Source organism: Salmo trutta, chromosome 6, assembly GCF_901001165.1.
Source record: "Salmo trutta chromosome 6, fSalTru1.1, whole genome shotgun sequence".
NCBI classification, from domain to species: Eukaryota; Metazoa; Chordata; class Actinopteri; order Salmoniformes; family Salmonidae; genus Salmo; species Salmo trutta.
This window is the reverse complement of record NC_042962.1, coordinates 15,071,462-15,097,036: the sequence shown is the minus strand read 5'-3', so window position 1 is coordinate 15,097,036 and position 25,575 is coordinate 15,071,462. Positions and strand designations below refer to the sequence as shown.

The 25,575-nt window shown below is 42.9% G+C and overlaps 3 protein-coding genes across 6 annotated transcripts; 2 read left to right on the top strand and 1 right to left on the bottom strand.

Annotated features, from left to right (window-relative positions):
- The first annotated feature begins 815 nt into the window (after window positions 1-815).
- LOC115195518 (alanine aminotransferase 2-like) lies at window positions 816-16,910 on the top strand. 3 transcript variants are annotated; one of them, XM_029755426.1, is made up of 12 exons: window positions 816-1,040; window positions 1,625-1,813; window positions 13,767-13,856; window positions 13,951-14,056; window positions 14,153-14,286; window positions 14,410-14,653; window positions 14,757-14,836; window positions 14,956-15,092; window positions 15,259-15,433; window positions 15,575-15,730; window positions 15,879-15,991; window positions 16,088-16,910. In XM_029755426.1, exons 2-12 carry the CDS (start codon window positions 1,676-1,678, stop codon window positions 16,176-16,178), a joined length of 1,464 nt encoding a protein of 487 aa, XP_029611286.1. In that variant the 5' UTR covers window positions 816-1,040; window positions 1,625-1,675; the 3' UTR covers window positions 16,179-16,910. The 3 variants fall into 3 exon arrangements, with proteins under 3 accessions (XP_029611286.1, XP_029611285.1, XP_029611284.1); XM_029755425.1 differs by lacking the exon at window positions 816-1,040 and adding an exon at window positions 1,246-1,351; XM_029755424.1 differs by lacking the exon at window positions 816-1,040 and adding an exon at window positions 1,357-1,446.
- Window positions 16,911-17,236: 326 nt separating this feature from the next.
- LOC115195520 (ER membrane protein complex subunit 9-like) lies at window positions 17,237-20,316 on the top strand. The gene is made up of 6 exons (XM_029755429.1): window positions 17,237-17,426; window positions 17,842-18,038; window positions 18,208-18,284; window positions 18,519-18,588; window positions 18,709-18,803; window positions 19,724-20,316. Exons 2-6 carry the CDS (start codon window positions 17,844-17,846, stop codon window positions 19,902-19,904), a joined length of 618 nt encoding a protein of 205 aa, XP_029611289.1. The 5' UTR covers window positions 17,237-17,426; window positions 17,842-17,843; the 3' UTR covers window positions 19,905-20,316.
- On the bottom strand, window positions 20,041-25,240 carry LOC115195519 (interferon regulatory factor 4). Of its 2 annotated transcripts, none has more exons than XM_029755428.1 (10): window positions 25,072-25,240; window positions 24,191-24,249; window positions 23,885-24,007; window positions 23,563-23,743; window positions 23,049-23,185; window positions 22,839-22,914; window positions 22,625-22,675; window positions 22,123-22,512; window positions 21,900-22,003; window positions 20,041-21,560 (listed from the first exon to the last, which is right to left on the bottom strand). In XM_029755428.1, exons 2-10 carry the CDS (start codon window positions 24,245-24,247, stop codon window positions 21,387-21,389), a joined length of 1,293 nt encoding a protein of 430 aa, XP_029611288.1. In that variant the 5' UTR covers window positions 24,248-24,249; window positions 25,072-25,240; the 3' UTR covers window positions 20,041-21,386. The 2 variants fall into 2 exon arrangements, with proteins under 2 accessions (XP_029611288.1, XP_029611287.1); XM_029755427.1 differs by having other exon boundaries at window positions 22,625-22,678; window positions 25,072-25,239.
- Between the last annotated feature and the right edge of the window lie 335 nt (window positions 25,241-25,575).

Sequence of the window (25,575 nt, the reverse complement as noted above, 5' to 3'; positions counted from 1 at the left end):
ATAAAGGATATGCCTGATACCAGAGTACCAGTGAAATAATCTATGTAATAATTCTGTAACATGTACATACATTTCACAGGGCATTCTTTTTTAGAAGGACTGTTTAAAACAAACTGGTTTGACAATCAGTCGAAAATGTTCAAGGGAACATTGTCTTGCTGACATGTGACATGGATAGTCTGTGCCAGTGCCACAGACTAATTTGTAGCCCTTTCAGGTTCTGTGCAATTCCAGAAAGCAATGTAAAGAGCTCAGGCAAAAATGCCTGTCAACACTCCATGGCAATAATATTAATCCTTCAATGAAATGGTTAATGTTTTCAAACTTTGACCATTGAAAACCTAAATGGAGATAATTATAGATAATAATAAAACAGCAAATATTTTGGGTCACAAGTGTTCTTTAAATCCACCCCAGCTATCTCTTCAATGTCTATATATCAAAATGCAGAGTAGGTTGGCCTACTTAAGTATTTAAACTACACTCTTAGAAAAAAGGGTTCTAAAGGGTTCTTCAGCTGTCCTCATAGGAGAACCCTTTGGGTTCCATGTAGAGCACGACCCATATGTTATAGCTGTCTAGTGCCCGCCTGCATATTCGATGACGAGGTAGGCAACCATTGGTTGATGCATCCAATTTAGCCGCCGAGAAAAAATGATAACGCCGATAATAATTGTCACCATTCATTCACTGTACTGCAGCCTCTTAGTGCCATTGAGAATACACTGAGCGCACCATTACCACAGAGAAAACGGATTGTTTCTAGCCCAAACCCTTCCAAATCTATGACCCATATTACCGGCGCACAGTTTTTGTTCTTCTCATCTCACATAGGCAGGACTGCATTTTACATTCACGAACCATGTCACAGGCCGTTCTAAAACTACTCGCAAGCTAACCTTAAATAACCTAGTTCAGTCGTGTTACAGCATTAGCTAGCTATCTAACAACCCGAAAGTTATCATATTTGTGGGAACTTTACCAGTAGTAGGCCAACATTTGGTGTCACCGAAAGAAATGAAAAGGGAGAGCTTATTCAGGTGATGTGCTTTTAAAGTTGCTAGGATCCATATCTCAATCTTTAAAAAATTACTTTTTCTGGTGCTACTAAACCTGCCTAAATGTATTTGTGCTCCTAAATTGATCAAGTTCAGAGAACATGATGGACAAAATAAATGACAATGAGTGGCCTGGGGGGTTTAGATACCAGAAGTCTAAAGGAGGCGTGACAACCTTATAAAACCATCGACTGTTATTTGTAAGAGGTTGTTACTTTAGCCGAATAGTGCCTGTCAGTTCCAGCACTTTCTCTATCTAGTGACAGCTTAAACGCGCGTTTTGGGTGGTTCTGGTAAGCTCTGATAACAAAACAGGTTTATATCCAGCTTAGGTCATTGAACGAAAGAAAGCAAGACAAGTAGGGAAACAATTATTTCACGCTGGATGGTTGGTGGGCTTTTTGTCTTCGCATTGTGCACGTGTCTTCTGCTGCAACAGTTGGCCTAATGTTGTCTTTGGCTAGCACCTACCCGTATTGTACATCATGGTGTGGTGCTGCTGTGCATTGGTAGTTTCATACTTCAAACTTAACAACCACTCTTCCTTTTTTCTCTAAATTCCACAGACCATTTCGTGGACTATCAGCGGAACATTGTGTGAGCTCCAGAAACCGAACATGACTGAAAATGGACTTGGGCACTGGGAGAGGGTGCTTAACGTGGACACCATGAACCCGAATGTAAAGCGGGTTGAGTATGCTGTCCGTGGTCCAATTGTGCAACGTGCAGTGCAGATTGAAAAAGAGCTCAAAGAGGTACATTTTCATGTCTACTATTGGATAGAGGTTTGCAATCGGTCCTGCTGCTGCTTTCACAAACAAAGCTTTTGAGCAAGGGGCTGACATTTTCCTTGAGAGAGAGTACAGCCCAGGTGACAGAGCAAATTACCAGATGTCTTCGGTCAATGGAAAGTTGCCCATTAAACTAATGTAGCAGGCATAAAAACATACCAATTAGCCATAAGAAGGTGATGAAAAGTGGAATCCCACCCACTAACTTACTCTAAGGTTAGCAAAGTACCTCACTTCAACCTGGACTCAGAGCATTTCGTATTCTCTACATAAATCTGAAACATGACTTAGTATTATTATATGTAACGTTTTGTATGGTATGTATTCATTTGTGGATGTCCATCATTCATTTCGTATGATATTGTATGAATTGCAATTAGTAACATATGTTAGAATTTGCAAAACGTACTATATAGGGAAAGAGGGATACCTAGTCAGTTGTACAACTGAATGCCTTCAACTGAAATGTCTTCCGCATTTAACCCAACCCATCTGAATCTGAGGTGCGGGGGCTGACTTAATTGACATCCACGTCATCGGCGCCCGGGGAACAGTGGGTTAACAGCTTTGCTCAAGGGCAGAATGACAGGTTCTTATCTTGTCAGCTTGGGGATTCGATCCAGCAACCTTTCGGTTACTGGCCAAAACTCTAACCACTAGACTGGTAGCTAGGTTACAGTGGCTAGGTGGCTAACGCGAACTAAGGTTAGCTAGCTAGCCAGAATTAACATATCATGCGTTTTGCAAATTCGTAACATACTGACATATTGTAATAGGTATGTGTGTGTCACGAATGGAACGTCTCAGATTTACGTAAAGAATAATACAACATGCTTTGAGCCCAGGTTGAACGAAGATGTTTATCTATTTTAATGGGTAAAATATTAAGTGTTCAGGCCAGGGAGATATTATGCTACTTGTCAATTAGGCTATTCTAATTTTTGACTTTGTCAGAATTACATGGCCAGTATTTAATAGAGGAGAATTCTAGCCAATTTTGAGCGCTTGAGAGACTGTTTTAGAACCGGAGAATGCAGCATTGGTTTTATCTCCTGCATACCTGTATCAACTGCGTGTCGGGCATTTGCGGTTATATCCTACACGAGTAGGAAAGTTATTTTTGGACATGACAATAATACCTACTAATAGTTAACTAATGTTCAAAGATGGCACAGCTGTAAGACATGTTTGTTTTCGTCCCATGTAAATATTGTCTTTTTCAGTTTTTTTGTATACATTTCATACATACAATCTTTTTTCCATTTTCAAATTAAATATACCTTCCTGCAACCCGCCTCACCCAGTGTGGTACGGAGCTGCTATTTTTTTAGACCTTATAACTGGAACCTACATCAGAAGCTAGTCCAGCTAATTAGCTATTTAGTCATTGTTAGCCACTGCTAGCGTTCTTTACCTTTAGGTCGGACATCAGCCACTTTAGCCCGGATAATACCTGCCAGTGTGCACAGTGCGATATCAGCCCTGAGCTTATCGGACTGCTTTTTTCCCCCACTACGTCACCGGATTCCTGCTGCAAGCTCTGTACCATTACACCGGATCTTCGGAGCTAGCTAGTTGCTACCGAGTGGCTATTGTGGCTAACGCCCTTGTCCAGAAGCATGCACCAGTTATCCTCGAGCTAGGCCCATCTCCCGGCTAGCAAACAAAGTACACCAAGAACAATACCTCTCTTGCCGATTGGCCTGGAACCTTTGTCGACACGGAGCCCCGCCGATCCATCACGACTGGTCTGCCGACGTAATTCGGCCGATGTGCTCTCAACCGGCCTCTGCGTCGTGGATATTGGTGATGATCCATCTGCTATCCCCGGCCCGCTAGCTTCCTGAACGCCGGGTCTCCCGCTCGCCTAGCGTAATAATCGACTACCTGTTTCATCTATTGCTGCTCATTGGACCCTATGATCACTCAGCTACACAGCTGATGCCTGCTGGACTGTTCACTAACACAGTACTTCATTTTGTTTATCTGTCGGCCCCAGCCTCGAACTCAGGCCCTGTGTGTAGCTAACTGACCCTCTCTGCCCATTCATCGCCATTTACCCGTTGTTGTTGTCCTAGCTGTTTACCCGGTGTCTCACCCGTTTTTGTCTTAGCTCTCCCAATCAACACCTGTGATTGCTTTATACCTTTCTCTAATGTCAATATGCTGTGTATACTGTTGTTTAGGGCAGCTCTCATTGTTTTATTTTACTGCGACGCCCCTAGTCCTGCTCAACATGCCTCAGATAGCCCCCTTGTCCCACCCCCCACACATGCGGAGACCGCACCTAGCTCAACTGGCGCCTCCAGAGATGTAACCTCTCATCGTCACTCAGGCCCTGTGTGTCCCCAGGCGCTCTCATTTGTTGACTTTTGCAAGCGTAAAAGCCTTGGGTTCATGCATGTTAACATCAGAAGCCTCCTCCCCAAGTTTGCTTTATTCACTGCTTTAGCACACTCCGCCAACCCTGATGTCCTTGCTGTGTCTGAATCCTGGCTTAGGAAGGCTACCAACATTTTTTAAATTTCCATCCCCAATTACAACATTTTCTGTCAAGACCGAACTGCTAAAGGAGGCGGAATTGCAATCTACTATAGAGAGAGCCTGCAGAGTTCTGTCATACTATCCAGGTCTATGCCCAAACAGTTCGACCATCCCTCATCCATCTCTCCAGAAATAAGTCCCTCACTGTTGCCGCTTGTTATAGACCCCCCCTCAGCTCCCAGCTGTGCCCTGGACACCATATGTGAATTGATTGCCCCCCATCTATTGTCAGAGTTCATACTGCTAGGTGACCTAAATTGGGATATGCTTAACACCCCGGCCGTCCTACAATCTTAGATAGACGCCCTCAATCTCACACAAATTATCAAGGAACCTACCAGGTACAACCCCAAATCTGTAAACATGGGCACCCTCATAGATATCATCCTGACCAACTTTCCCTCTATATCCACCTCTGCTGTTTTCAACCAGGATCTCAGCGATCACCGCCTCATGGCCTGCGTCCGTTATGGGTCCGCGGTCAAACGACCATCCCTCATCACTGTCAAACGCTTCCTAAAATACTTCTGCGAGCAGGCCTTTCTAATCGACCTGGCCCGGGTATCCTGGAAAGATATTGACCTCATCCCGTCAGTAGAGGATGCCTGGTCGTTCTTTAAAAGTGCTTTCCTCGCCATCTTAAATAATGTCCCTCTCAACAAATTTGAACTAAGAACAGATATAGCCCTTGGCGTACTGCACTAGCTTCGAATAGTTCCCGCGATATGCAACTTTTCAGGGAAATACACACTTTCAGTTAGGAAAGCAAAGGCTAGCTTTTTCAAACAGAAATTTGCATCCTGCAGCACTAATTCCCAAAAGTTTTGGGACACTAAAGTCCATGGAGAATAAGAGTATCTCCTCCCAGCTGCCCACTGCACTGAGACTAGGAAACACTGTCACCACTGATAAATCCATGATAATCGAGAATTTCTATAAGTATTTCTCTACGGCTTGCCATGCTTTCCACCTGGCTACCCCAACCTCGGCCAACAGCTCTGCACCCCCCGCAGCAACTGGCCCAAGCCCCCCCCCCACTTCTCCTTCACCCAAATCCAGACAGCTGATGTCCTGCAAGAGCTGCAAAATCTGGATCCCTACAAATCAGCTGGGCTAGACAATCTGGACCCTCTCTTCCTAAAATTATCCACCGCCATTGTTGTAACCCCTATTACTAGTCTGTTCAACCTCTTTCGTATCGTCTGAGATTCCTAAAGATTGGAAAGCGGCCGCGGTCATACCCTCTTCAAAGGGGGAGACCCTCTAGACCCAAACTGTTACAGACCTATATCCATCCTGCCCTGCCCTTCTAAAGTCTTCGAAAGCCAAGTGAACAAACAGATCACCGACCATTTTGAATCCCACCGCACCTTCTTCGCTATGAAATCCGGTTTCCGAGCTGGTCACGACTCTGTCAATCACCGTATTCGTATCGGCTCTTTTCTCTGTATATATCAACGATGTCGCTCTTGCTGATCTACCTCTTCGCAGATGACCCCATTCTGTATACATCTGGCCCTTCTTTGGACACTGTGTTAATACCTAGGTGTCTGGCTAGACTGTAAACTCTCCTTCCAGACTCACATTAAGCATCTTCAATCCCAAGTTAAATCTAGAATCGCCTTCCTATTTCGCAACAAAGCCTCCTTCACTCATGCTGTCAAACATACCCTCGTAAAACTGACTATCCTACTGATCCTTGACTTCAGTGACGTCATTTACAAAATAGCCTCCAATACTCTACTCAGCAAATTGGATGCAGTCTGTCACAGTGCCATCCGTTTTGTCACCAAAGCCCAATATACTACTCACCATTGCGACCTGTAGGCTCTCATTGGCTGGTCCTCGCTACATATTCGTCGCCAAACCCACTGGCTCCAGGTCATCTATAAGCCTTTGCTAGGTGAAGCTCCACCTTATCTCAGCTCACTGGTCACCATAGCAACACCCACCAGTAGCACGTGCTCCAGCAGGTATATTTCACTGGTCATCCCCAAAGCCAACACCTCCTTTTGCTGCCTTTCCTTCCAGTTCTCTGCTGCCAATGACTGGAACAAATTGCAAAAATCACTGAAGTTGGAGACTTATATCTTTCGCTAACTTCAAGCGTCAGCTGTCAAAGCAGCTTACCGATCGCTGCAGCTGTACACAGCCCATCTGTAAATAGCCCATCCAACCAACTACCTACCTCATCTCCATATTTGTTTTTGTTTTTCTGCTCTTTTGCACACCAGTATTTCTTCTTGCACATCCTCATCTGCACATATCACTCCAGTGTAAATTGTAATTACTTCGCCACTATTGGCCTATTTATTGCCTTACCTCCTTACTTAATTTGCACACACTGTATACAGATTTTCTATTGTTATTGACTATACGTTTGTTTATCCCATGTGTAACTGTGTTATTTTTGTCACACTGCTTTGCTTTATCTTGGCCAGGTCGCAGTTGTAAATGAGAACTTGTTCTCAACTGGCCTACCTGGTTAAATAAAGGTAAAATAAAAAAAACTAGTGAGTTAGCCAATTCAATACATATTCTGTAGTTAGGATGGTTATCTAGTTAGTCTGTTGTAGGCTATATCGTTATTTTAACTGCTGCGCAATGTCTCTCGCTCCTCTGGCAACGGCCCACTGACAACAAACGCGGGCGACGCACACACCATTACTTTTACAGGATGTTTATTGCTGACCAAAAATTAGCTATAACTGGGCAAATAACTCAGTGTAGTCCTGCGTGAGTAACATTCTCTTATGTTTGGTTCCATATCATACTAATTTGAGTTGCTCAGATTTACGTTTACAATGTTCCGTCTAGTCTGAGACCAGGCTGCACACTTACACAACCCTGCATGCTAAACAAGTTGTGACACAGGCAATGTCAGACTCGCAGTCAACCTATTTACTATAACATTTTAAAGCATTGCGTGCACTGACACCGTCAAATAGTGTAGCGCTGCATAATGATGGTGAGCTCTGGGCGGCAGGTAGCCTAGCAGTTAAGAGCGTTGGGCCAGTAACCAGAAGGTATTTCATTGCTGTTTCGAATCCCCGAGCTGAATAGGTGAAAAATCTGTCTGTGCCCTCCAGCAAGGCACTTAACCCTACTTGCTCCTGTAAGTCGCTCTGGGTAAGTGTGTCTGCTAAATGACTTAAATGTGAAAATTTCAGATGGGTGACGCTGATCTATGATAAGTGCTATGCTTTCCTTAGGAGGAAATACAAACACGAGGCAAAGGATAAGTCTTTGTGAGGGGCTGTGATGTTCTCCTGGGCTGCACTGAAACTAATGCTCACTTGCTCTTTTGGAGACGCTGCATTGTTCTCTCAAGGCAGTAGTCTCCTAAAGGATTTCTACAACTAGTGGCGTCACATACGAATACAATGCAATCAGGTGCTTGAGGTGGGAATAAGAACCAAATGTTTCAGAGTAGACATCGGATTGGTTTACAGTAGGTATTGGGTACGTTCGACATCCCTGTCTTTGAATTGGCTCTCTCCCTTGGGCTGGTCTGAATCTGTGTAGAGCAGAGTCATAGAGATCCTATTAAGTTACTTAGACTGAACAAAAATATAAACTTAACATGTAAATTGTTGGTCCCATGTTTCATAAGCTGAAATAAAATAACCCAGAATATTTCCATACGCACAAAAAGCTTTTGAAAGTTGTTTACATCCGTTAGTGATTTTTTTGTATTTTTTTTTCCTTTGCCAAGATAATCCATCCACCATAAACAGCATGATCATTACATTACCTTGTGCTGGGGACAATAAAAAGCCAGTCTAAAGTAACAGTTGTCACACAATGCCACATACAGTGGGGCAAAAAAGTATTTAGTCAGCCACTAATTGTGCAAGTTCTCCCACTTAAAAAGATGAGGCCTGTAATTTTCATCATAGGTACACTTCAACTATGACAGACAAAATGAGAAAAAAAATCCAGAAAATCACATTGTAGGATTTTTAATGAATTTATTTGGGCTTGAACCAGGAACACATCGACAACAGCCACCCTCGAAGCAGCGTTACCCATGGAGAGCAAGGGGAACAACTACTCCAAGTCTCAGAGCGAGTGACGTTTGAAACGCTGTTAGCGCGCACCCTGCTAACTAGCTAGCCATTTCACATCGGTTACACCAGCCTAATCTTGGGAGTTGATAGGCTTGAAGTCATAAACAGCGCAATGCTTGAAGCATTGCGAAGAGCTGCTGGCAAAATGCACGAAAGTGCTGTTTGAATGAACGCTTACGAGCCTGCTGGTGCCTACCACCGCTCAGTCAGACTGCTCTATCAAATCATAGACTTAATTATAATATAATAAACACACAGAAATACGAGCCTTGGGTCATTAATATGGTCGAATCCGGAAACTATCAACTCGAAAACAAAACGTTTTTTCTTTCAGTGAAATACGGAATCGTGAAAAACGGGTGGCATCCCTAAATCTAAATATTTCTGTTAGATTGAAGGTTGTGCAATGTTATGTCATAATTACATAAAATTCTGGCAAATTAGTTCGCAACGAGCCAGGCGGCCCAAACTGTTGCATATACCCTGACTCTGCGTGTAATGAACGCAAGAGAAGTGACACAATTTCACCTGGTTAATATTGCCTGCTAACCTGGATTTCTTTTAGCTAAATATGCAGGTTTAAAAATATATACTTCTGTGCATTGATTTTAAGAAAGGCATTGATGTTTATGGTTAGGTACAGTCGTGCAACGATTGTGCTTTTTTTCGAAAATGCGCTTTTGTTAAATCATCCCCTGTTTGGCGAAGTTGGCTGTCTTTGTTAGGAAGTAATAGTCTAAACACAGTTCGCAACGAGCCAGGCGGCCCAAACCGCTGCATATACCCTGACTCTGTTGCAAGAGGTGACACATTTTCCCTAGTTAAAAGAAATTCATGTTAGCAGGCAATATTAACTAAATATGCAGGTTTAAAAATATATACTTGTGTATTGATTTTAAGAAAGACATTGATGTTTATGGTTAGGTACACGTTGGAGCAATGACAGTCCTTTTTCGCGAATGCGCACCGCATCGATTATATGCAACGCAGGACAGGCTAGATAACTACACATGGTTGATGATATTACTAGTGATTTATGATTGATTGTTTTTTATAAGATAAGTTTAATGTTAGCTAGCAACTTACGTTGGCTTCTTACTGCATTCGCGTAACAGGCAGGCTCCTCGTGGAGTGCAATGTAAAGCAGGTGGTTAGAGTGTTGGACTAGTTAAACCGTAAGGTTGCAAGATTGAATCGCCGAGCTGACAAGGTAGAAATCTGTCGTTCTGCCCCTGAACAAGGCAATTAACCCACCGTTCCTAGGCCGTCATTGAAAATAAGAATGTGTTTTTAACTGACTCGCCTAGTTAAATAAATAAAGGTGTAAAAATAAAAATAAATAAAAAATCAGCAAATCAAAATACCGATTTGTTATGAAAACTTGAAATCGGCCCTAATTAATCATACATTCCGATTAATCGGTCGACCTCTAGACTCAATACTTCAGACTGGTCAGTCATTTACACCTCTGCTGCATCCAAAAGACCGGCATACAATAAATGGGTTGGTACTATAGCCTACTTTTTCAGAAGGGGAAACAAGATAACTGAGCATAAAACAATGAAATAGAACTCATTAGGTAAATGGTGTAAAGAACATGAGGAACAACTGATCTTTCTGTGACAGACTGACCAGGTGGAAGCTATGATCCCTTATTGACGTCACTTGTTAAATCCACTTCAATCAGTGTAGATGAAGGGAAGGATACAGGTTAAAGAAGGATGTTTAAGCCTTGAGACATGGATTGTGTATGTGCCCCATTCAGAGGGTGAATGGGCAAGATAAAAAATAAAATAGTTTTTAGGTAACATTCCACTTCTGAGTGGCATGTGATGGCTGAACAGACGGCAATCAGGCTAGATTTAAACAGGCTCCTATGTGAATAATAAGTGCCATTTGATTACCCTTATACAACACTTACAAAACTTGCCGTCTCCATGTGTCCCAAATCACAATGGCTAGCGTAAATGACACAGGGTGAAGCAGCGACCACAAATGTAATTTATTCTTATTTAATTATGGGAATAACAGGAGTGTTACGACTCTACGACGACAGTCAAACTAGGGGCCGTATCCTCAAAGCTTCACATGATAGGCCTGTGCCTAAATACTTATAACTAGGCTAGTAAATAAGCATGTCTTTCTATCGATTGTTATTCCTTTTGGAGGATAAATTCGTCATGCCTAGAAGTTGGGCAATTGAAGGCATCAAAGGCTTATGTTAACTTAGAACACAATGTAATGACACTTTTCAAATGTTGTATGCAACATTATCGGCAAGCTACTTGATGCCCACTGTGCCAAAGCAATTTAGTTGTGAAACGGGAGTGACGAGTGTGTTGACACAATGGTAATTGTCCATTGCGCTTTTAATAACATCAGAATTTATTTAAAAAATGCATGCCTACACATTGGCAAATAATTAAGAGTAAGCAAAGTGATTTAATATCAGGCAAATTATATCTCACATTTTACCATCACAACATTTGATTGTACGGTCACATTCACTCCCACTGGGCACACGGTTGAATCAAGGTTTCCACGTAATTTCAATAAAATGACTGACTTGACGTCGTGACTCGGTTGTCTGAAGCGTGCTATAGCGTTCACCGGCGTTGGCCATGCCTCATCGCGATTAGTTGTTCCCCGTAATTTGCAACCATGCAATGAGCGTCATTGTATTTCCTTTGGATACCTGTTGTTTTACTAGCTGAGAAACTGGAGTTGATTTTACTCCAGGCTCCATTTTTTTTTTCTGGGCAGTGTCTCTTTTAACAGGATTCCTAGGACCTTTTCTGACATGCTTTGTGGATACATTTTACATTTACATTTTAGTCATTTAGCAGACGCTCTTATCCAGAGCGATTTACAGTAGTGAATGCATACATTTAATTTCATGCATTTTTTTTTTGTACTGGCCCCCCGTGGGAATCGAACCCACAACCCTGGCGTTGCACACACCATGCTCTACCAACTGAGCCACAGGGACGACCTGTATGGTAATTACACTGAACAAAAATAAAAACGCACAGGTGAAGTGTTGGTCCCAGATTTCTCACATTTCATACATTTTGTTTACATCCCTGTTAGTGAGCATTTCTCCTTTGCCAAAAGAATCCATCCACCTGACAGGCGTGGCATATCAAGAAGCTGATTAAACGGCATGATCATTACGCAGGTGTACCTTGTGCTCGGAACAAAAGGACACTTTAAAATGTGCAGTTTTGTCACAACACAATGCCACAGATGTCTCAAGTTTTGAGGGAGCATGTAATTGGCATGTTGACTGCAGGAATGTCCACCAGAGCTGTTGCCAGAGATTTTAATGGTAATTTCCTTACCATAAGCCACCTCCGTCATTTTAGAGAATTTATCAGAACGTCCAACCGGCCTCACAACCACAGACCACGTGTAACCATGTCACCCATGGCTGCACCCCTGCCCAGTCATTTGAAATCCGTAGATTAGGGCCTAATGAATTTATTTCAATTTACTGATGTCCTTCTGAACTGTAACTCAGTAAAATCGTTACGTTTTATTTTTGTTCATTTATAGAATGAGGTGAATCAGTTGGTTAAGATAATGGAGATGACTCAAGTAAAACGATTCCATGCTGACTGTCAGCCAGGCCTAGTCTAAACAGAACCAGTAGTGGTCTCTCTTGCCTTCTTTGATTGGCAGAAGTCATGAGACGCCCCCTGATATTGACCAATAGGAGGACATCGGGGAGGTCTCCTGTAGTTTTAGGTTTCAGTTAGGGGGACAAACAGAGTGGCTGTTTAGCTACAGCAAGGAGAGTAGTGTCATCTATAGTCCATAGCTTTAGATCGCTGAACAGAAGACGCAGCACTCAGACATACAGTAAATGCAGCATAGACATAGGCTGTCTTTAATATTCTGTTCTGTAGTGTGTAGCCTAAATGACACCTCAGGGACAACAAAAGTTAAATGGAAGTTAAACCCCGCTAATCAAGTTACTGCACAGGAGAAACATGGGGGCTTATCACATTATGCTGTTTAATGACTACTAGGCCTACCGCATCTACACAATAACATGTCAATGTCATGTTACACACTTTCCACAATCTGGGTCTTGTCCCTGTTTTCTTGGAAAATCAAGCTGTAGCATTGCAAATTTCCATCAGTATCACGAGTTTGAATGAAATGATGATTATGAGAACTGGAGGGAAATGGAGTGCCCTTGAGCAGGGACAGAATGCGAAGGAGAGAGAAAAGAGCGGGAAAGAAAGGCATTTTCACAACAGCCTTATTGTTGACTCAGATCGTTCCCCTCCTCCCCAGTCCTCCACACAGTGTGAGTATCACAGCTGTCCTGTCCCTCTCTTTGATAGCCTGTTGGCTTCTGGAATGATATAAAGTCCAATGGTTGAAATAAGCAGGGATTTTAAACCAAGTTTAGAGTTGTCATATTAGTTGGCACAAGTTTTGCTGTTTGAGGTTGTTGTGCACTAAATCTGACTTTGTTGTACAGTGCATTCGGAAAGTATTCAGACCCCTTGACTCCCCCCCCCCAAAAAAAAATTACGTTACAGCCTTTAATCTATTTTAGAATAATTGTTCCCCCTCCCGATTGGCGTGCTGCAGAGATGGGAGAACCTTCCAGAAGGACAACCATCTCAGCAGAGGCACTCTGGAGCTCTGTCGGAGTGACCATCGGGTTCTTGGTCACCTCCCTGAACAAGGCCCTTCTCCCCTGATTGCTCAGTATGGCCGGGTGACCAGCTCTAGGAAGAGTCTTGGTGGTTCCAAACTTCTTCCATTTAAGAATGATGGAGGCCACTTGGTCCTTGGACCTTCAATGCTGCAAAAAAAAATTTGGTATCCTTCCCCAGATCTGTGCCTCTACATAATCCTGTCTCTGAGCTCTATGGACAATTCCTTTGACCTCATGTTTTTTTCACCGTCAACTGTGGGACCTTTATCTAGACAGGTGTGTGCCTTTCCAAATCAAGTCCAATCAATTGAATTTACCGCAGGTGGACTCTAATCAAGTTGTAGAAACATCTCAAGGATCATCAATGGAAACAGGATGCACCTGAGATTGAGATCAATTTCAAGTCTCATAGCAAATGGTCTGAATACTTACGTTCTTTTTTTTTTTTTACATACTTTTGCAAAAATTCTAAACCTGTTTTCCCTTTGTCATTGTGGCTAGATTGATGAAAAACAACAATTTTAATCAATTTTAGAATAAGGCTGTAATGTGGAAAAAGTCAAGGGGTCTGAATACTTTCTGAATGCACTGTGGATAACCATATCTGTGTAACTCTGTTTATCTGCAGGGAGTTAAGAAGCCCTTCACTGAGGTCATTAAAGCCAACATCGGCGATGCACATGCCATGGGCCAGAAACCAATCACATTTTTCAGACAGGTCTGTTAATTGTTGTTCTAAACCTGTGGTACATTTTTATATCCAAGTGCCCCATTATTACAAAATATGACTTGATCTGCTTTGTTCCTGTCAGGTTATGGCGCTGTGCGTGTACCCGGATCTCCTAGAAGACAAGTTTCCAGAGGACGCTAAAAACCGAGCACGGCGCATCCTTCAGGCCTGTGGAGGGGGTAGTTTAGGTGAAACACCACTAGTTCTACTGTAGGCAGGCAGTGTGTACAAGCTGAATGACAAACATTGGATAAATATCCATTGAACTTGTATTTTTACTCCAGGTGCATACAGTGCTAGTTCAGGCATTGAGGTCATACGACAAGATGTTGCTAAATACATTGAGAAGCGGGACGGTGGAATTCCCAGTAACCCTGACAACATCTACCTCTCTTCTGGGGCCAGTGATGCCATAGTGGTAAGAATGATGACAACCTTACTTTATTTGAATTTCCGGTCAATGGCAATTGGATCTACAGTACATGACTCTCCTCTTTCAGTCCTTTCTACCTCCCTCACATCTCCTCCCTCTGTCCTGTAGACCATGCTGAAGTTGTTGACGTCAGGCGAGGGGAAGACCCGTACAGGGGTGATGATCTCCATCCCTCAGTACCCCCTCTACTCTGCTGCTCTGGCTGAGCTGGCGGCTGTCCAGATCAGCTACTGCCTGGATGAGGACAAGTGCTGGAGCCTGGACGTTAATGAGCTGAGGAGGGCTGTGAAGGCAGCGAGGGAGCACTGTAACCCCCGCGCCATCTGCATTATCAACCCTGGCAATCCCACAGGTATGTGGAAAAGTTTCCGTTCCAAAACATTAGTGATCTGTGAGTCCTTTTTAATTTATACCTAATGTCTGTTCTGATTAGTGGACTCCCTTCACTGTGATAGGTCAAGTCCAGAGCAGGCAGTGCGTTGAAGATGTGATCCGATTCGCTGCTGAGGAGCACCTTTTCCTGATGGCTGATGAGGTAATTTAATGATTAATACAATCTCTTGTTTCTGGTTTGACCTTTCTCCCCCTTCTCTAAGGTGTTTCTTCTAGACTAGTTACTCAATATGTATGACTCCCTCCCTCTGTTCCTGCTAGGTGTACCAGGATAATGTGTACGCGGAGGGTTGCCAGTTCCACTCCTTTAAGAAGGTTCTGTTTGAGATGGGACCAGGTTACTCCAGTGTTGTGGAGCTGGCCTCCTTCCATTCCACCTCCAAATGCTACATGGGAGAGTAAGTCTTTAGCTACACACCCACACATTCTCAGGTGGTGACTGACTGCACTACTTTGCTCTTTTAGAAAAAACGAACCTTTGATACGTTGGCTGTGAATGAAGTGTTCTCCAATTTTCTGCAAGGGATAAGTTAATGTTGACGTTCGTCACTGACTGTCCTGCAGGTGTGGTTTCAGGGGAGGGTACATGGAGGTGATTAACATGGACCCTGAGGTGAAGTTGCAGCTGACTAAGCTGGTGTCTGTGCAGCTGTGCCCCTCCGTCCCTGGGCAGGCCCTGCTGGACCTGGTAGTCAACCCCCCCCAGCCTGACGAACCTTCCTACGACACCTTCATCAAGGTCAGCATACACATGATGTGGATGTTCAGTTAGGATAAATGTTGCATTAAGCTTATTACAGTGTAACAAGTGCTGTTAAGTTTTTTTTTATTTGTATGTACTTTGTCACAACTTGTTGGTATTAACCTGACCTGTTTACAGGAGCGTACTGCCAACCTGCATATCCTGTCTGAGAAGGCCAAGATGACAGCGCAGGTCCTCAACACGGTCCCAGGGATCCACTGTAACCCTGTCCAGGGAGCCATGTACACCTTCCCCCGCCTCACACTGCCAGAAAAAGCCATCAACGCGGCCAAGGTCTCTCTTCCTCGCTCTCAATCCCCCCCTCTTTATTTTTATTTAAATTCTCTGCCTGTTTCTGATGCTCTTCTGAGTTGTTTTGATTCTTCCAATGTTGTTCAACCCATATGCTCACTGCACCCTCTGTGTCGCTGTGTGTGTGTAGGACAAGGAACAGGCTCCAGACATGTTCTACTGTATGAAACTGCTGGAGGAGACGGGCATCTGTCTGGTCCCAGGGAGTGGCTTCGGACAGAGGGATGGAACCTACCATTTCAGGTTAGACCTGTCCACTGCTACTGTACAGTGTCAACGCCAGTGTTTAGTGATGGTTAAGGTACAATGATAACACTGAATTTGTCTTTCTTTCTGTAGGATGACCATCTTGCCTGCAACTGAAAAGCTGAAGATCGTTTTAGAAAAGATCAGGGAGTTTCATAAGCGGTTCACAGAGGAGTTCTCATAACCCCAAACTCCTCCCCCACCTAGACCAGTCTGTCACAGAAACCCACCCATCCTCCTCAGAAAATGGAGTGAATAGCCAACAAGGGGTGCCAGTGAGTTACTAAGTGCCGTTGTGTGGCTGGAACAGTCACCACAACACACCTCGTGTTGGAATATCTCCCCTCTAATGCTCAAGAGTTGACATTGCAAGGGAAGCACTGTTAAAAAACGGAACTATTTAACATGGTGCCTGCTATTCTGTTTTAGCTAATTGTTTTTAATTGTGTCAGACAGCATCTGCACAGCGGCTGGTGGCAACTTAATTGGAGAGAACAGGCTCATAGTAATGGCTGAAACATAATGTATGGAATGGTATCAAACACATGGTTTCCATTATTATGAGCTGTTCTCCTCTCACCAGGCTCCTTTGCAATGTGTGTGTATTTATGTGATATCTGTTTTCGGTCATCAGCTCATGACTTAACTTTTTTTTTTCAGTTAAGAATTTACTTGTCCTGCCACGTATTTTACAGGTCATACAGCAACACTGGTCCAAACTAGTCCGAATATCAGTAAATGGTTGGTAGAGGTGTGCTTCTATTGCACGACAGGAGTGCAATGGATATTGTGTTGAAAAGGGTGCTGGGTTCAAAAGAATACTGTGTCCAATGAACAGTCTGACTGTAGCTACAGTATTTTTTTGGTAACTAATGTTTATTGTATAAATAATAAAATGTATTTGTGTACTCCATTAGTATTGGAAGTTGAAAGACAGTCTCTTTGTAGATGTAAACTCAGTTGACAATCTACTGCATTCTCTGGCAATATTTATGTTAATGTCACTGACTATAGGAGTTGAGAAGACGGCACAAACAAATCTGGCTATACTACATATATCATATTTTGTAAATGTGTCAAAAAACCATGAATGCATGATTGGGTTACAAGGTATGTCAAACTCTTTCCACCAGGAGGAGACACCGTCACTACTTGAAGAGCGGATCTACTTCCAAATGATTGGCATACTGAGACGCCAATAGAACTTTAGACCGTCGCTATTGTTACCAACCCAAATGCAGATGTACTGTTGGTAGGCGGGCACGGAACAGGAAATGGTCTTAATGAATGCTTCAGCTTCACAGTGCAAACGTTTGTAAATGATCAATATTCAGTTATATGTATTAACATGCACTATTAGATGAGTTTCAAACCGGACGCTTGTTTTACTGGACTTCTGAAATTTCATCCCAGCAAATAATATCCATTGACGGTAAGTCACGCTTGCTACTAACTGTTAGCTAGCTAACGTAACGTTAACTCGTGATGAACGCCTATATATCCTATCAAATAATTGTTTCTTCAATATCTACACTATAGACTTTCCCAGTTCTATTTTAATAAAAGGATCGTAACTACTATTGGCCATAACTAGCTACGTAGGCAGGCCCTTCGACCATAAGATGTTTGCTAACCAGTTGGCTACCATTTCAGCTAGCTACTATAGCTAGAGCTGTTACACCTATTTATTACCATCTCAGATTTCATGACTTCTGCCATCAAAATGCTCAAATCCAGCCAACAATAGAGTTTTATTGTAGCAATTCCATGTCACTGTAACAACGTATTCATCACTAAATGCAGTTTGCTGCATCTTCTCTGATCTGTGCACCCATTTCTGTCCACAGCAATGGGGGAGGTTGAGCTGTCCTGTTTGGCCTATGTGAAGATGTACCTGCACGGCTGTTTGTTTCCACGGTGTAGTGTCAATGGGCTGCTGTTGTCTTCCAGTCCAGCAGGTGGTGCTGTGTGTGTGACAGACTGTGTGCCCCTGCTCCACTCTCACTTACCTTTGGCTCCCATCACCCAGCTGGGTCTCACACAGGTAACCATTTAATAACCTGGGTGGTCTTTACTGTCAAACATGTGTCTGAAATGACCAATACAGTTAGCCTAACTACTCATCCTTACCTGGCAGTGGTGCATGTACATTGTGGTTGTCTTTTGACTTCATGTATTTGTTATGCTGTAATGTATCATACCTTTTGCTTCAGGTGGATGTATGGTGTGCACAGACACAGCAGAGGATTGTAGGATACTACCAAGCCAACGCCTGTGTGTCAGACAACAGGTGTGTCCCATAGCGGTCCAGCATCACCATCACCTCTGTAGATGTTAATTTCTCTATTAGGTCGTGTCAGTGGCTGATTGCCTGCTTATCACATGCATATGCTGTCATGCACTGCCTTCATTGTAAAATAAGAATTTGTTCTTAACTGACTTGCTTAGTTAAATAAAGGTTTAAATAAAAATATCACCTGTGTTAAACACTAACCATTCCTTCTCTCTCTACTTCGCTGGACAGCCCTACGCCATGTGCATTGAAGATTGCAGACAAGATTGCCGAGCAGTGTAACAATGCAGTTTTGTTAATGGTAAGCATCCACTGGAGTTTTGTCTAAATTCCTGTGTGTGTACATGGTCACAATGCAGATTTTTGGTAAATCTTTATGCTGTGTGCCATCTACTTATCTCTGATCTATGTGGCTTTTCAGATTGACGGTGGAAAGATGTCTCCTGACTACAGGGTGCCTCCCATAGTGATGTATGAGCGGAAAGACACCCGCTGGACCCTCAAAGACAAACATACGTAAGAGCTGGACATCTCTGCTATCCTTCTTTCAAGATACTGTATTTAACTACAGTTTGCTTTTCTGTTGATAGCACACCTTTTATCAACTGCATATGACTACATACACTGTATCTGAGTGAGCATGGAACTAAATTCCAATAGTCAGTAGCTAGGTTTCCATCTAATTGGTGACAGATTTTCATGCGAATATTCTAAAATCTGCATAAAAACAACGTGCATTTTCCCACCAGAGATGTTTCCTTCAAATTGACTCATTGCAGATAAAAGGCTGTGTGTGATGACCTAGTGCACATAAAAACAACTTGTGGCTAAATTCCCAGGGACCGAAATAAAAAGTACAAGTTAAATGGATTTTCATCACAAAATGTTGCGTTATATAATGAATGTGCCCACTCTGGTCTTGGCACGTGCGCTCTAGCCAACAACTCGCAGATAGTGCGGATATAGCCTACATGAGATTATTAAGGACAAAAGAGATTATCTTTGTCAAATGGCAGCCAAGCATGTCACCAGAATAAGACCCTCAATATTTATTGGAAAGGAGCATAAAGTTCATCACTGTGTACATCATAACTTATTTCATCTGTTGCCTAATAACTTGCATACTTTCCCAAGTCGTAGTGGGAGGACAACATAACGTATCGCGTGACTCCAAGTTTACTTCGATATGGTTATCAATGTGCATAAAAGCGTTTGTCATTTACAATTTTAGACAAAAAGATCCCACCTTGTCTAGCATGTTTTGTCAACATTTGGAAAGTGTACCGCCAAATGTAATGTTTCCGTCAGGCCTGTCGTGACACTTTTCATCTCATGTACTTTACTTGCATAAAAAAGTTGGATGGAAACATGGTTAGTGTTAGTACCTGAAGAGGGAAGTACAGGTTCATTTAAAGCTACCTTTGTTTTTCTTCCAGGATAATGCTGCGGCAGTGGGAGGAGACTCGGGAAATAGCCAATCAGCTGCTGGACTCTGGAGATCACTCATTATTAGTGGATTTTGACAGCCATTTGGACGACATCACTAGGGACTGGACAAATCAGAAACTCAATGCCAAAATAGCAGAGCTTGCCTCACCAGCCAATGGTAATGTCTGAAATAAGTATGCGGATTAATTTGTTACTTTGAAAAAGTTTGAATTATTTATGTCTTAAACCTACTGATACTACGAATTTTAAGAATATTTTTATTAACATCTAACAGTCAAATAAGCGCACATCATCCACGATAATGTAGAAATATGAAATACATTTAATGCGGTCAGACAGAACATTGAATAAAAGACAAGCATAAATAACAAATATTTACAGTTTGACAGATCTGTGCAGTCTTCCGGTCTCTCAGTCAGTGTGCCTTGTCAAGCCCAGTAGCTATGTTGTTAACCCACTTACAACTGACAAAGCTGTGCTCATAGTTCACTGACTGCTAATGGCATCACATTATGTGCATCCTGTCCCACTGCTTTCAGTGTGTAACCTTTTATCAATTTATTAAACTACATCTACAAACTATTTCAAGTGTTCATGTGCTATGTTCATATAAATATCAGTTCACATTAATTTCTACAATACTAACAGATTAAAAAGTCTGACAAGGACGGCCATCACCTTGTGCACTTAAAGGCTTAAGTAGACCAGAGATATAGATATAAAACATACATGATTTGTGCAATAGAGCAAGATCGAACAACAGATTGCCAGTTCAAAGGTGCGAAAAACAACCTTTCAAACATGGTCCCTAGAACAGTCTCCCCACACCATAACCCTAGAACAGTCTCCCCACACCATAACCCTAGAACAGTCTCCACACCTGCTTTATACTGTGGCTTGTGTAATATACTAATTGGCTCAGTTTTGCATGGCAGGTTTACCCAATCACAATTGACAATTAACTTCTTATGGTTGGGTCTAGTAGTAAGTGCCGAGTTATGGAGAGAAGATTAACAAATGCAAAACAAACTCACTTGCTCTTGAATACATACTTGCAAACACATTTTTAAGAGTCCAATGTCTCTAGTGAAGGAGCCTGCTTCAAAGTCTAGGAATATTAATGTTCTCTATAGAAATGTGCTTAACAAGCGTTTCCACTTTCTGAAACAAAAATGGAAGACAAGTTGGTTTCCCGCCTCTTAACGGTTGGCATGGTGATGATCAAATCACTGACCTTCAGCCTACTATGGCTTCAGAGCCTGTCAGTGTTTCATATGCTACTTAAAACAACTTGGTCAACAGGTACACTATGTAAGCAACATGAGGACACGGAGAGGTGTCTTAACGCAGTACCAGTCTGCATTCAAAGACGGCAACAAGGAGTAGAAGTATCTGACTCCATATAAAAGTGAGTTTGGAACATCAGTATAACATCACAAGTTGGTAAAGGGCAATACTGAGGGCATCTTCCACTCCATGTAGTGCTATTCAGACCAGTATTTAGTGCATCATATGTGTGCCTTAGTATCAGATCAGAGAGTGCTTCATTTAAAAAAAGACTAGTCAATTATACATGATGTCCTGTGATTGGATGCTAAAGGCCAAGGCACTGTTACATGCTATCCCGCCCCCATTTGAAGTTGACATTTTTTAAATGTTTAGGGTTTCAGGTAGGGACGTCCCAAGGATCTCGGATAGCAATGAACCTGATACCAGGTTGATGGTGACCTCTCCTGATTCGCTGGTTATGTTGCGGAAGTAGGTCATTGACTCCCGGAAGTCTTCAGCTTCCTTGACCTGCTGCTGAGCCCAGGGTAGGGTTATCTGGAGGAGAGGGGGTGGGTGGTTCAATCTCTATTTCACAGTGAAAAATAAGGTGTAGCGATCCTGTACTTTCATAAACCTTAGGGATCTATTCAATGTGTAAAGCTGTTAACAGATTCTCCGATTTTATATATTTTAAAGGTAATTTCAGATTGAGCCGACGAATGCAGTCTTGGCTAAAGCGGGAACATTGTCTTTAAATTTCAATCACGCTGTAAAGCTGAACTTCTGCGATGTGGATTGAATAGAGAGACTAGTATTAACATTCTACGGTATGCATTTGCTACACCTTTTTGTTTCCATTTGAACAGGTTTAACAGTCAGCTTGGTCAGCTGTACCTGTGTGATGATGAGTTTGCTGGATGGGTCCTCTTTGTCACTGAAACACAAGGTGAAGCCACACTGAGGAGGGTCTCCTCCGTAGCTGCTGAAGTGGTCCAGCTCTAAGGAAACAGAGTCAGTAAATACACACTGACTGCTGAAATACTCAAATCCATTAAGGGGACAAAAAAGAAGTGGGGTGATCCTCACCAAAAGAGTGAACAGCCCCAAAGTCACTCACCCATTCTGAAAGCCTCTCTATCGAAGAGCCGCACGGGCTCCACAGCATGGTTCATCTTCTGGGGTCCCGCCGTGGCTGAATGTGGCCCTGTCCAGAACACCTGGCCCTGGCAGTAGCGCTTAGCATAGACCCCTGTTCTCGTGGAGGTCAGGATCACCCCTTTCTCCAAGAAGGGCAGCAGGGTGGAGAGGGCCTGGAACTGGGGCCCGATGCTGGAGGTTAAGGTGGAAGGGGGGTCGGGCAGGGGGATGCGGGGGAACCCAGCCACCATCAGGGTGGGGGGAACGGGCGAGGAGGGCAGATAGGCGATCCGGACATCGCTGCCCATGACCCCACGTTTAAGCACCTCCTCTCCCATGTACTTCACTAAGACATGGAAAGAGTCCCGGGCTGGGGGGGAGAGAATGAGATTGAATGAGAGACTGCATTTTCACAGTGTATGTGATGAAAAACAGATCTGCTATACTCTGTCTAGCATTTACTGCAGCATCAGTAGCATTACCTCCAGGGGGAGGGACGGTCTCGATTGTGAAGTTCACCTGGATCTCATTGACTGCTAGAGGAAGACAACAGAATGTCAAGAGCATGTCAATCAACCACATGCTATTGGAACTCCCCAAAATGAAGAGACAGTGGCTGAGAGATCCAACATCAACTAACATAGAGATTCAGTGTCTGACAGACATGACATTGCATTAGTAAGACATAAGACTTACTCCCAGCACTCTTCACCATGACCGAGGGCTGATCAACCTGGTCTAGCTGGATTGTAAGAACACTTTCCTCAATCTCCTGAACAGACGGATAAATAGAAACATCAAACATGTCGGTGAGAGAGACTGACATGACTAATAGAGATGCATCCAAAAGTTTCTATAACTTGTTTCCATTGGATTGTTATTTTCTCCTCAAAATGCCAGACTTACCATGGTGATTGGTAGGGAGGTGGTAACCTCTTTCATCTGTTTGACCTTCACCTCCTCTTCCTCGATGTCTGAATCGCGGCTCCTTCTCTTCCTCCCCCCTGCTCTGGCTTGAACCTTCATGTCAACACTCCCCAATGCTGTGACGAGAAAAGGGACCATAGGTCACGAATTTGTTTACTGCACTTGAACCTGCTTTGAAGTTGTCTCCATAGCTACAAACTATGTGGCGTTATTGTTGTGCTAATTTGCACTGTTGACTCTGGTATGACTATGTCCCTTTGGACTGATTGACTGAACTAGAGTATTGAAGTTGGCAAATATTCAAAATGTTAATCTTCTCAACCTTGAAACTAGCTACACCCAGTTTCTATTCCCAGATCATAGGTATGTGGTTAGATGTCTACACAAGACTAAAGGATCGAAAGGTAATTGCTGCAAATAATTGCTGGAACATCTTAACAGAGGGGTAGAAATAAACATTGTATAACAAACTAACAGCGTGTGCTTGTCTCACCTTGTTCGTTGATGGGTACGAGGCGGTAGACTTTGTATGGTTCGGAGATTTCCAGCTGTGACCTCTCGGGTTCCTCTCTGAACTCCGGGCTCTTATTGAGAGCAACTCGCAGCCGCGTCTTCCAGGAGGCAGGGTCCGCATGACCCCCCTCAGACAACTTCCCCTTAAACACTGCCCACGCCTGTCGAGGAGTAGGAAGAGAAGGCATGTAGACGCAGGAAGTAATATCTACTATTGTGTTTTTAATAGATAATACATGACGAGCCTACTGTAAAATGAAAAGTCAATGAACTAGTACTCATAAAGTTGTTAGTGTCAGGACCTTGAAGATGGCACCATCCACTTCGCTGCGGAAGTCTTGTTTCCCGGCGTGTTTCCATGGTATACGGAACATGGTCTTGTCGTCGTCGTCCCATACCAGGCCAGGGTACTTCCCACTGCTGACCTGCACCAATACATTCAACAGGATGTGGAGAGTGTTGCTTGGGAAACACTCGACCCATTTCCCAGACAGTACATTGACTCTACCTATCACTATGACATACCAGCTGAAACACTCAGACTCACTGTAATCAGCTGTTACAATTAACACATTTGACTATTGAGCCCATCCTCCACAAACACTCACCTGTTCTACCATCCAAGCGCGTAGTCTGCGCGTGGAGCGAATTTTCCCAGATGCCATAGCTGTGAAGACGGCGTATAACTTTATTTGAATCTAGTTTGGCAATACACATTTTTGTGTCTGATTTAAAAACGATACACTATACAATGGAAAATAAATAAACCAAACATAATACATGAAGAGAGTGCTAGCTGTGATGAGTGTGGTAGTGCATAAATAACAAAAGGTATTTTCCGCTGTTTGAAGATGGTGTACAAAACCGAAAGTAAAAATATGCAAAAGCTAGCCGTAAGCATAGAAGTAGCGCACAAAGAACGGATATACAGTTTATCAGACTTGCTTTCAATGAAAATGACATATCCTTAACTCACATTTCTATATGAATTTGGTCGGGTCGCTCACATTGTTACTTACTGGACTTTTAAATAATTTATTATTGGTGAGTAAATATTCTGCCAAAGATGGTTTGACTGTGATTATACTTAGAGACGATACTATATGTCATTGTATATTCATGATAAAGCATGAAATAACTACATTTTATAAATGCAGCAGACGCTCTTATCCAGAGCGACTTACAGTAGTGAGTGCATACAAAACATTTTTTGTTCGTACCGGTGCCCCGTGGGAATCTAACCCACAACTCGGGCGTTGCAAGCGCTATGCTCGACCAACTGAGCCACCTATCACTTTGATCATGATCATAAAGTAATGACTTTTTATTCTGCATCGGTTGGTATGAAATATATATCAAACTATTAGTCTCCATCTAAAAATAGCGAACTAAATACATCAAGAGATTGCTCATGAAGTGAAACATCTTTTCCACAGATTTAGAATGATTGTCATGAATGTATTTTATTGGGTGATCTGGTTTCGCTTACCTTAGGTTGCGTTTCCTCCGTTTCCTATCTACAGCCTTGCGCACCCCCTCATAGCACTTTGACTGGAAATCCAGAAGTTGTTTACTTGCCTCGCGCAGGGCAGAGGGAGACGTACCTTTTCCCAGAAATCACGTGACTTTACAGAACTAACGTAGGTACTGTTGTGACGCCAGGGAGCAACATACCGCTTAAAATATGGCCTATGCTCAGAAAGTAGTCTCCCCAGGCAGAGCCTCCCACAATTAACACCAGACTGCAGAACAAAACAAAAGACACACACTCTTCCCTCAAATTATGTGGACACTTCAAATCAAATTGTATTGGTCACATACACATGGTCAGCAGATGTTAATGTGAGTGTAGCAATGCTTGAGCTTCTAGTTCCGACAGTGCAGTAATATCTTAACAATTCCACAACTACCTAATACACACAAATCTAATTAATTTGAAATGGACCGCCCTTGCCTGGAAATTCATCACTAGTTCCTCCCACGGTTTTCTGCT